This window comes from Gossypium hirsutum, chromosome A02 (genome assembly GCF_007990345.1).
Source record: "Gossypium hirsutum isolate 1008001.06 chromosome A02, Gossypium_hirsutum_v2.1, whole genome shotgun sequence".
In the NCBI taxonomy this organism is placed as follows: Eukaryota; Viridiplantae; Streptophyta; class Magnoliopsida; order Malvales; family Malvaceae; genus Gossypium; species Gossypium hirsutum.
In genome coordinates, this window is record NC_053425.1 from 103,863,782 (window position 1) to 103,874,732 (window position 10,951).

At 29.0% G+C, this 10,951-nt stretch overlaps 1 protein-coding gene across 2 annotated transcripts; it reads right to left on the bottom strand.

Annotated features, from left to right (window-relative positions):
- Nucleotides 1-2,849: 2,849 nt before the first annotated feature.
- On the bottom strand, nt 2,850-7,717 carry LOC107940595 (probable rhamnogalacturonate lyase B). 2 transcript variants are annotated; one of them, XM_016874038.2, is made up of 15 exons: nt 7,589-7,717; nt 6,983-7,046; nt 6,771-6,892; nt 6,657-6,695; nt 6,207-6,446; nt 5,985-6,126; nt 5,733-5,903; nt 5,481-5,642; nt 5,077-5,183; nt 4,895-4,985; nt 4,547-4,688; nt 4,309-4,465; nt 4,072-4,188; nt 3,369-3,495; nt 2,850-3,269 (listed from the first exon to the last, which is right to left on the bottom strand). In XM_016874038.2, exons 1-15 carry the CDS (start codon nt 7,699-7,701, stop codon nt 3,027-3,029), a joined length of 2,037 nt encoding a protein of 678 aa, XP_016729527.2. In that variant the 5' UTR covers nt 7,702-7,717; the 3' UTR covers nt 2,850-3,026. The 2 variants fall into 2 exon arrangements, with proteins under 2 accessions (XP_016729527.2, XP_040935718.1); XM_041079784.1 differs by having other exon boundaries at nt 2,857-3,269; nt 4,309-4,387.
- Nucleotides 7,718-10,951: the final 3,234 nt, after the last annotated feature.

Below are 10,951 nucleotides of genomic sequence, written 5' to 3' on the forward strand. Positions count from 1 at the left end.
TTCATGTTGAGTAAAATGATGAATTAAGGGCTAAATTGATAGAAATTCAAGTTAGAAATGAAATAAGGGTTGAATTGTAAAGTGATTCATAAGTTTTATGCTTTAAGGACTAAATTGAAAGAATTTTGAAATTATGGTTTTATGATGAAAAATAGATAATTATGTCTAAGTTTGGTTAAAAATTGAGTAGAAATAAAGTATGAATTAAGATAGAAAAGTAAGTGAATTTAGTTAGGATTAAATTGAAATTAAAAGTAGAAAATCAACATTTTGCACTAAGACTATTTTGGACAGCAGCAGTAGTCTAAGTTTGAAAAATCACCAAAAATTGTATAAATTAAATTAGAGGATGAATAAAATATGGAATTAAAGCATATTGAGTCTAGTTTCTTATAGAAGAAACGATATAAGCAATTGAATTGTAAATTATGAGATATAATAAATTTTGTGAGATAAGATCAGAATGAATTCGGGTTCCTCTGTTCTGACTTTGGAAAATCACCAAAAATTGGAGAAAAATAATTAGAGGCTTAAAGTTATATGTTTAGAATCCCTAATGAATCTATTTTCAGGAGAAATCAACGAGAATATTATCCGAGTTCTGTACTGTAAGATAATTAATTTTTAGTGAAGAAGGGTCGAAACTGTCAGACAGCAGAATAGGGGTGAATTTAAAGAATAAACTGTACTTAATGACTAAACCAAAAATTTTGAAAATTTTATGGTAAGAAGATTTGTGAGTCTAGTTTCAGGAAAAATTAGCAGATCTTAATTTAGAATTCTGTAAGTCAAGATATAAATTAGTAATGTATTAATGATTATGAATTGTATTAATTTCGTAGTCAATGTGGTATCGAAAATCTCGGCTAAGAAAGGACAAGACAAAGTCAACGGGAGTTAGCTCGAAAATTACGATTTGTATTTCTATAACCCGAACTTAATATTTAATTATTGAATTTATTATTTATTATGTATGGTAGGTGCATTGATTAAATTATTTGAAATAAAATGAATATTGATTGAAATTGAAGGGTGAATTTAATTAATAATTGTTGTATTTTAATTGAATGTTATGGTAAATAATCAAAGTATGAATTATTGGTATTGTGTTTTTATTGAAATGATTTGATTTGAAAATGTGGTGAAATAATTATGAACATGTGTTTATTGTGAAATTGAATATTTATTAGTGAAAAGTGAATGGAATTATATTGAATTGAAAAAAAAATATAATTAATTAATTAAAATATGAATTAATTGAAAACTGAAAAGTGAATTAAATACCCTATTGACTAGTCGGGCTAGTCGGATATAGTTGGCATGCCATAGGATATGAAAGAGTACGGGTTTTAGCCGACTTACTGATCAGACACTTATGTGCCTACTACTGTTACTGTTACCGTTACTGTTACCGATTCGGCACTTTGTGTGTCGGATATTGTTACTGTTACCGTTACTATTATTGTTTCGGATTTGTTCCGATGAGGTACTCTGTGTACCGTACTGTTACTGTTCCGGATTTGTTCAGATGAGGTACTCTGTGTACCGTATTGCTACTGTTACTGTTACTGTTTCGGCTTCGGCCGATGAGCCACTATGTGCCGTACTGGTATGCTGGTTGGATCCGTGTATCCGTCTGAGTCCGAGTCATGTTAATAGGGGTAAATAAAGGAACTGGAAAGATCGACTGTTATTGAATAATTTAATTGTTACTGAATAACTGATTATTATTGAATAATTGATTGTTACCGAATAATTGATTGTTACCGAATAACTTACTGTTACTGAAAAAATAATCGGTCTGATTAATTGGTTGTTAATGAATATTACTGATTGATTAATTGTTATTGAAAAATAATAAATCATTTTGAATTTATAGTAGAACAAAACATTGGTTGGAAAGTGAATGTTTGAATACTCATTGAGTTTGAATAGTTCAATATATAAAAATTAATATGTTTTATAATTGTTTAAGTGTTCGGATTATAGAAATACCACTGAGTGTATACTCAGCATACGGTTTGTTTCCGTGCGCAGGTTAAGGTTAGACCGTTGAATCAGCATCCCAGGCCGATCCCGAATTCAATGAGGTAAAGTATGTTGAGTATTGGTAATGGCATGTACCTAGGATGTCTTATGAGAGTCATTTAGGTTGTGAAAGTATTGATAAAATAAGTAAATTATGGTTGGCAATGGTATATAGTATGAATTTGAAATTTGAAAGAAAAATTCGTAGTAATTTAAAATTAGTTCCGAATTGATTTTACTATTCATATTAGACCGCGAGGGCCCATTAAAGGGACGGCATCTTAAAATTATGATGAGTCTGAATGTTTATATTTAATTAATGTCTGTATTGTACTGTACTGACTGGTAATGTCTCTTAACCCTGTTCCGGCAACGGTATGAGGTTAGGGGACGTTACATGTTTTCCTTCCATTTAGATATAAAAACCATCGAGACCAGTCCCCGTAGTCTTAAATTAATTTCAGTAGTTTTCATCTCCTTTACTATGTAATAAAATTTGTTGGAGTACTTGAATTGTTTTAAAATTTTCATGTTCAATTATGCATTGTGATAGCCTCTCTTTTTCAAGACATTTATGTGCATGAAAAAAATTCTTATGATATAATTATTTCGTAAGGTTAACTGTGATTAGAGATGAACAAAAGTTGGTTCAAACTGATTTAATCAATGGCCTGCTTCAACCATCTCAATTATGATGGATAAGGTGGTTTTTGCAATGGTTAAAATAGGTTACATCGGCATATTATCTCAATTGGAGAGTTTAATTACTCAATCTTCTATTTTTGTTCAAATAAATTAAAAAAGTTCAAAACTCTGTTTACCAAACACCTTATAATTTAATTCATAAAATTTATTATATTCAATATACAATTAAATAAAATTAAATAAAATCATAGAAATCAAGGCTGGAATTACAATCATACTAAAATTAAATAAAATAAAAATAAAAAGAACAAAAGAACCATCCTAATGCACATTTGATAACATTAACTAATCGTTTAAACTAAACTATTAGGCCCTTCTAATCGAATGTAATCATACATTACAGCTTCAAAAGGGTTGTCACTTCTTGTCTGAGTTAGATATATTGTGTTGTTCCCTTTACGAAATCTATATTCAGGTACTTCAATGCTGTACAACCTGTACAATCCGTGAATCCCGTGCCTTGGTACGGCGTTGTCGTAACCGATTCTTCTGGTTGTAAAATGAGGTCGATCGGAATTTGGATCGTTGAATCGAACCTGTAGACGCCAATTCGTGAATAAGTGGTTGAAATAGTGAAATTAAGTGAAAAAGATATCTCCGATAAATGACGGAAATGTGAGATGAGATTTATGTACCTCTACTTCTGCAAAAGAAGCTGCTGCTATTGCCATTTGGAGAGTGTAGGTTCCTCTATTGTTTACATCTTGGAGATTGTATTTGATTTGCCACGTTGTTGGTCGGTACCTATCGTCCCCGGTTTTCCTGTAATTGACAAGGATCAAAAATGGATTAGACAGTGGCGTAATATAGCATTAAGTTTTGGGGTTAAGAAAAAAGTTTAAAATAATTTAAGGAGTTTAATTAATTTTCTTTTAAAATTTTGAGAAAACTAATTGGAATTTTCAAGAATTTTAAAAGCTTCAATTAAAATTTTTAAAAAGACATTAAAATTTTCAAAATTTGAGGGGCTCTTAAGTTACATCCCTAGGATTAGACTTGTAAATTTTAATATGAACTTAAAAAGTTTAGTCAAGTAATTTGGATCTAAACTTAATCTAACTCGATTTTATTATAAAAGTCCGCACTCTTGATTAGTTTAAACTTAAAAATAATCCAAATTAAAAATGATTAGAACTAATAACTTAAAATGACCCAAATTCTAAATGATTCAGCTTAAATACTAGATTGAAATTCAAACTTAAATTAATTCGTAAATTCTAAAACTTAAATTAATTTGATACAAACTGATCCAATCCAAAATTAAACCCAATATATCTAAATCAACTATGAAAAACATTCGAAGATGTTGATGAATTAGTGAGTTAAAAAAAAGGGCACCTTGGAACATGAGCAAAGAACCAATCCTTTGAATAGTTGCTTGCACCCACGGTGTAGACAAGGTCACTATCACGATAAATATTCGAGTATCGGTCCCACAATCCATATTGCCTGAATCTGTTCGTTGTAATGATAACATTAAATAGTAAGTTAATGAAAAATTAAAAATTCATGTTGAAATCTTAGGCAAAAAGGGATTCGAATCTCGACCATGGTGTTAAGACATAAAGAGCTTACTTGTCTGCACCATCATTGGTAATTGAATTGACATATTGTGGGTATGGTTCAGGTATGAAGAACTCGGCCGCTGTCCTGTCTGGAATTCCAATTTCCCACAATGTTGGTCCATTTCTTGGTGGATCATATATAAGTGTACCCAATTCGATCTTATTTTCTGGTATTCAAACATTTATTTAAGGAACCAATCTCTAATGAAAGTTATAATTAAAAGAGACCAATAATATATGAAATTAACCTGGTTGGATAGTGATATTGAGATCTAATTTATAGCTTCCAATGAAACCATGGATCCAAGCATACAAATTATACACCCCTGGTCGGACATTTTTTATGTTGAAACGACCAATCTTGTCGGTTTGAGTCCAAAATTGGTAGCCCTGTAGACAAAACAATAACATGATAAAATCAGTTGAATCTTCATATTAAAGTAACGTTTCAATCAAGTCTCTTTGTGAGTCTAGCTATCAGTTTATATTCGACATAAGCTGGTAGGCTAACTGAAGGACCTGATTAAGTTTGAGGGTGTACTTGGAAACTTTTTAAATTTAGGGATTAATATGCAGAATTTGTTCATAATATTAACCTTTCCTTCTTTTTGCCATGAATCAACCTCTCCAGGGGCGGCCAACCCCACAAAGGCAGATTTTGCCTGCATTAATTGCTTATCCATGTACCTAAACACAAAGAAAATTAAAGTAAAGATAAGATTTATGCAATACTAAATTGAACTAGATGAAGAAATAGAAGGGCTAACTAAACAAATACCGGTCTTGCACTAGCAGTTGTCCATTAACTTGTCCTCGTTGTTGAGAGTGAGGAAAATCTTCTGATCGAGTAAAATTGTAAGGCCAACTTTCAATTTCTTCACTCAACTAAATAAAAATAAAAATAAAAATAAAAATTAGAGTTTAAATTGTTATTATAATTAAATATGAGAAAATTTTGGTATTGGTCCCTCTACTATGCTCATATTTAGGGATTCCTTGTGATTTAATTTGGCATAATTTGGTCTCTATAATAAAACTTTTAACGTATTAACTATTTTGACTAAGAATTGTATAATAATAGAAAAACAAAAAACAGAAGAACCAAAACTAAAATTTAACTATTTAATATATTAATAAATAAAAGGAAACCAGGGACTGAAATTAAAATAGCAATAAAAAAACCTGTCTTTTAGCATCATCCCACAGGATCTTGCGGTGATCATCGTCCTTTGAAGAAGCAGAATTAAGATAGATCAAAACCGGACCAAAAACTTTTTTCCAACCCTCTCCTTCCTTATAGAATGTGTCAATTTCGGTTCCGGTATAATGCGTACTAACAAACATCTAAATCATGAAAATTAAATCAAATCAAATCGATTTTATGACAAACATTATAAAAAAAAAGGTTTGTATTAGGCTTATAAATAGAATTACCGAAAGAGCAGTCGGACCGACATGAGAAGTAAGGTCCTGTTTATGCGGACCACCGGTTCGAAACTCATTACTAGGGGTCATTATCCAAAAACCGACAGCATCATAGTCTGATATCCAACCGTTAAGCTTGTTATCTTTATTCTCAGTAGAATATTGATACTTATCATCAACCTGTCCTTTTTAAGGCACTTAGTTAAAACATTATTTTACATGTGATTTAATTGTTTTAAAAGACTATAAGAAAATTATTACCTCCCCTTTAAGATCTGGATTTGACGGATTTGTCAATAAAACAGCTTCTTTGAAGTCAAGAGGCTTACTATAACCTTTGATCCGATCTTCACTTTGAGGCATGACCCGTTGTATTGTGTCCGATATCGCCATGAACCGGAACCTAATTCGAAAAATAAATAGTGTGACATACACATGGACCATATATATATATAGTTGTTATCAAGGGTTCATGTATTTTACTTGTCTTCCTTGAGCTTGAAAGCAATCCTTATTTGGTACATATGAGCTTCCGGAAAATCTTCCTGGCGCTCGAAAATACCGTACATGTAGACCCCCGAGATGCCGCGCCGGACTATGTACCTTTTTTGTATGTTCAGGGGAAGTGTCTTTCCATGGTTTTTAGAATTCCATGTTTTGGTAAAGGAAAGCTCTACAATGTCATTAGTTTGTGTAATGACCTCGACGTGTTTAGTTTCCAGTCTGTTATGGAACATTAAACAGTTAAAATGTGAGTTAATTCCACTTCACAACCTCAAATTATAGTTAAAATTCTAAATTAGTTCCTAAAACAGGACATCCTCAAATTATCATTAAAATTTTAAATTAGTTCCTAAAACAAATGTTTTAATTTCTAAATGAAGATAGGGTATGTCAAAAAAAATTATTATTATTTGGGGTTTAAAAACTTACTTGTCATAGGCATCATCATCCCACACAATGTCCCAGTACCTAAAACATAAAATGAAAGTAATGGAAACAAAAAAAAAAACGATAATTATTTAAAACTCAAGAAAATTTAAATACCCTCTATTGGAATTATGGTTTCTCCTTTCAAGTACATTTTCCATCTCTTTATATTTAATTCCTATCAAGTAACCAGATGGATTCTCAATAGTGACTTCAACAAGTCCATTATCAATAATCACCTGAAATATAAATAAAAAAAAAGTTAATCATAATAATGAAAAAAAAACAAGAAACAAATTATAAGAACATTGTAAGAATATGAATCTTACTTGGCGATCACTTATGTGTAACCGGACATCATTAGTGTTAATGTCGTTGTCCTTTAGGAGTTTTCTGCAATTAATCCAACATAATAATAATTTTGAAGTATATGAACAATTCTAAAAAGGGCAAAAAAGGATGGAAAAGTTTTAACTTTAATTTTTTGTTGGAAAAGTATGACTAACGTATGCTATAATTCTCCAGCTCTTTTATTTTACTTAAACTGTTTTGACGTTTCAAATGTCTTTATTCATATCTACACTTGAACTTGATTTCATCGGTTAGAGACATCATAAATAATACTAGAAAAATAATTTGTATTAAAACAAGTTGTCAAAGGGAGGATGTGGAACTGTTGAGATACCAACTCTATTACCAAGTTATGGTGGTAACCGGTAAGAATTTAATCTTGCCTTTGTGGTTTAGATTAAGTGTGAAAAAGGCTATGATGCCCCTAAACCTAAAGCCCGAAAACTCAATACTTTGTGAAACAGATGAGGAAACAACGATTTGGATTAAACCCAAAGTCAAGCAGGAGGCAAAACTCAAACTCGAACCCGAAGCAGAGAGTAAAAATGTGTGGGTGGGGGGGGGAGAAGAGATTAAGGAAGAACCTGGCATGGATTTCAGTAGAGGAAACAGAGAGAAACAGTGATAATTGAACCACCATTATCATCCACAAAACAAGCTTTCTTCTCCAATGGCTCATGTTTACCACCTTCTCCATAATGGACTAATCCAACTGTACAACCACAAAATAAAAACATGCTAAACATGAAAACGAAGATTTAATTATATATCATTTATAAAGGAGAAACTGTTAAGGAAATAACGCCTTACCAGAGTCAGCATAAAACGAAAAACAAATCAATGAATTCTAATATCTGTGTATGTATATTTATAGTTTTTTAATGGCGAAAGAACGACCCCTTGTTGGTGTAGTATTAGAATTATGACAGGTTTGTAATTTCTTTTTTGTTAGGTTGTTTGACCCTGGACTCATAACTACGTTCTTAACCAGAATATTGGTCTATTTTATATTACTTTTCTTATAAATAAAATATATACGAAATTAAATAATAATAAATATGAATGTAAAAACATATTTATTCTCCTTTATGGTTTTAATTAAAAAGGGATTTATGAGTCATCAATGAAGAATAAGTCATAAGAGGAACCTTATGTTAAAGGAAATTTAAGCATCGCATGGGACTATATATAATATTCAATGTTATTTGTTCTTCGGCTTTGACTATAAGTGTTTTTCGTTCACCAAAATTTAGGTCTAGAAACAACATTTTGATCCAAGGGCGAAATTTAATGGAATGTGAAAATAGGAAAAAGAAAAAGAAGTCAATTATCAAACTATAAATGTGAAAATAGGGTTTTTATTTTTTTATTTTTTGCCTATTGGGAGTTAAATGAAAGCTGATCACTAATATTAGACCACAAATTATGGAAATAAAGTTATTGGTCCATAGATTTGATATTGAATTGAACTATACTTTCAAAATTTGATGTTAATTCTTCTAATCAAGTTATTTTTTTCTTCACCACTGCCTAAATTTAAGGAATTAATTTGTAGATTAATAATTACTTAAAACAACTTGTTTGTTTTTCCTCTTCCTTGCCTTTTTAGTTATTTTGATTTCGATTAGCCATAATTGGATATGGAATTACTTGCTAATGGACTTCGAATTGCAGTCAAGACCGTGAAGAGATTGTTTTCCCAAAATTAATGCTCTTCTAAGGAATGATGTATTTGGAAAATTTTCAGGTTTTGGATTTAGCTTAATTCTTTTTTTTTTAAATAAGTTTTTACTATTATAATTAGAGTATATTACAAGGGCGAAATCAAAACTTTTTATTTGAAGGCTCGAATTTGAATTTTATAATTTTAAAAGAGAGCATACCATAATTTTAGCACTTTTAAGCTCGCAGCCTTCTTTAACACTTTATTTATATTTTATTTAATAATTATTGATTCTATCATTAAAAAATTATAATGATATTAAATTTAATTTTCATATTTACCTTTTATGTTAATTTGGTCTTTTTTTTTACCTAAATTTCTCTATTAATCTTTCATAATCAGTCAAATTATTTTTTTAACGAAAATATTGACTAAAACATTATTCTTTTGATGATGTTGGCATGGGAATTCGAATGACAGTCCACGTATACTTTATATTAACATAACACTACTTATATTATTTGTCACGCCAACAAATAATTTAAATTTTATAAAAAAATATAAAAATTTAAAAAAATTAATATGAAGTACAAGTGGATTGTCATAAGGGTTATCATATTTAAAATTTTATCATTTTAGTTAATTTTTTATTTAAAAAACATAAATTTAACTTTTTTTAAAAATTAATAATTAAATTCGACTACTTTTAAAATTTTTAAGTCAAATTTAATTTAAAATGTAATAAGAATTAAATTAATAAAAAATATAAATATTAAAAATTAAATTTGTTGTTATTCTTGGAAAAAAAAAAGAGAATGAAATTTCAAATGTAGTAAATTTGGCAACCAACCCCGCGGCGCGTGGGTGTGTGCTGCCGTGACAATTACGATGCCATGGCGCGGTCGTGCCGCACACGCCCAAAAGAAGTACAAAGATATTATCCTGGGCACTGAGCAGCCTCCATCTCCAGGGTCTTTTTCCCATGACAATTTTATGCCTTTTCCCCCACTACCAGAACCACGACTTTGGCTATTTTATACTTCCATTTTTAAAACAATTCTCTAATATTTTACAATTTTATTCACACAAACATACGGTGGAAACGAATTAAAAATTTTGAATTAGTTGGGTTAAAAAAATATAATTTAACATTTTATATTTTTTAAGATTTTGTATTAACTTTTAATAAATTTAAATTTTTTGTATATATATTTATAAAATGTTGGAAAACATATTTTAGAAATATTTTGAATTTTATGAAGATTATTTTGAAATTTTTGTAATTTTTTAGAGAGTGACCAATTTATACATATTGAAACTATCAGGAATCGAAAGGGTATTTACATCAATTTGTTAATTCAAGTTAATTGATTTATTCAAATTGTAAAATTCAACTTGACTTGAAGATTACTTATTTTGAGTTTATTCAAAAAAACTAAATAACTCATTTCAATTAACTCAAAATTTAAATTTTTTTTATTTTTTCGAGTTTTGCTCAGCCCTATGTCATCAATATATATAATATATATTATTAATATATTGAAATTTATATAAATATATAAAATCTTTAAAACAATTATAATATCTATCTATACTATATTTAAATCTCCAATTATAGGTGCCATGAGTTAATTGAATATCAATTAAATTAAAAAAATGATTGAATTTTTTTTAAAGTAATAAATATTATTATAATGATGTTTTTATATTTTATATTTTCTATAAAATTTATAAAAAAACAATTTAAATCATTAATTATATATATTTATAAAAATAGTGTTTACATGATTTTTTACAACTCACATAAAATATGTGCCATCATATAATTCTAAATTATGTGACACCCTTTGAAGAAAAATTATATAAAAAATATAAAAATGAACACCAATGTAAAAGATCAAAATCGGAACCAAAAGATTTTAAATATATTAACTTTACCCCTAATTTATTTTAAAATTATAGTTTAAGTTATATATATATATAACTATTAAAACACATGAATAGACTTAATAATAAATTTTGTTTTTTTAATCTTTTCTTAATTAAATTAATGTATTTTTTTTTGAATTACGATAAAAGGGCAAAACCCGAACAATTAATTCGATTAGTGCAACTCAAACCTAGATCATACCTAGAGTGGTGAACACTCTTAACCATCAAACTATCACATGTATAATTAACTTTATAAATAATATAGTATGAAACTGTAATTCCTAATCTAACATCTCCACAAAATCAACACTAATAAGGGAAATGAACATTAGACATTTCTTTTTAATTATTA

What these genes read in the sequence shown, in the direction of transcription:
- LOC107940595 (XM_016874038.2), bottom strand. Translation starts at nt 7,701, where the DNA reads ATGGAGAAGGTGGTAAACATGAGCCATTGGAGAAGAAAGCTTGTTTTG. An exon ending in TACACATAAGTGATCGCCAA is followed by an intron (nt 6,893 to 6,982) that starts GTAAGATTCATA and finishes TTTATATTTCAG; the next exon opens with GTGATTATTGATAATGGACT. An exon ending in TTCTTTGCTCATGTTCCAAG is followed by an intron (nt 3,496 to 4,071) that starts GTGCCCTTTTTT and finishes TGTCAATTACAG; the next exon opens with GAAAACCGGGGACGATAGGT.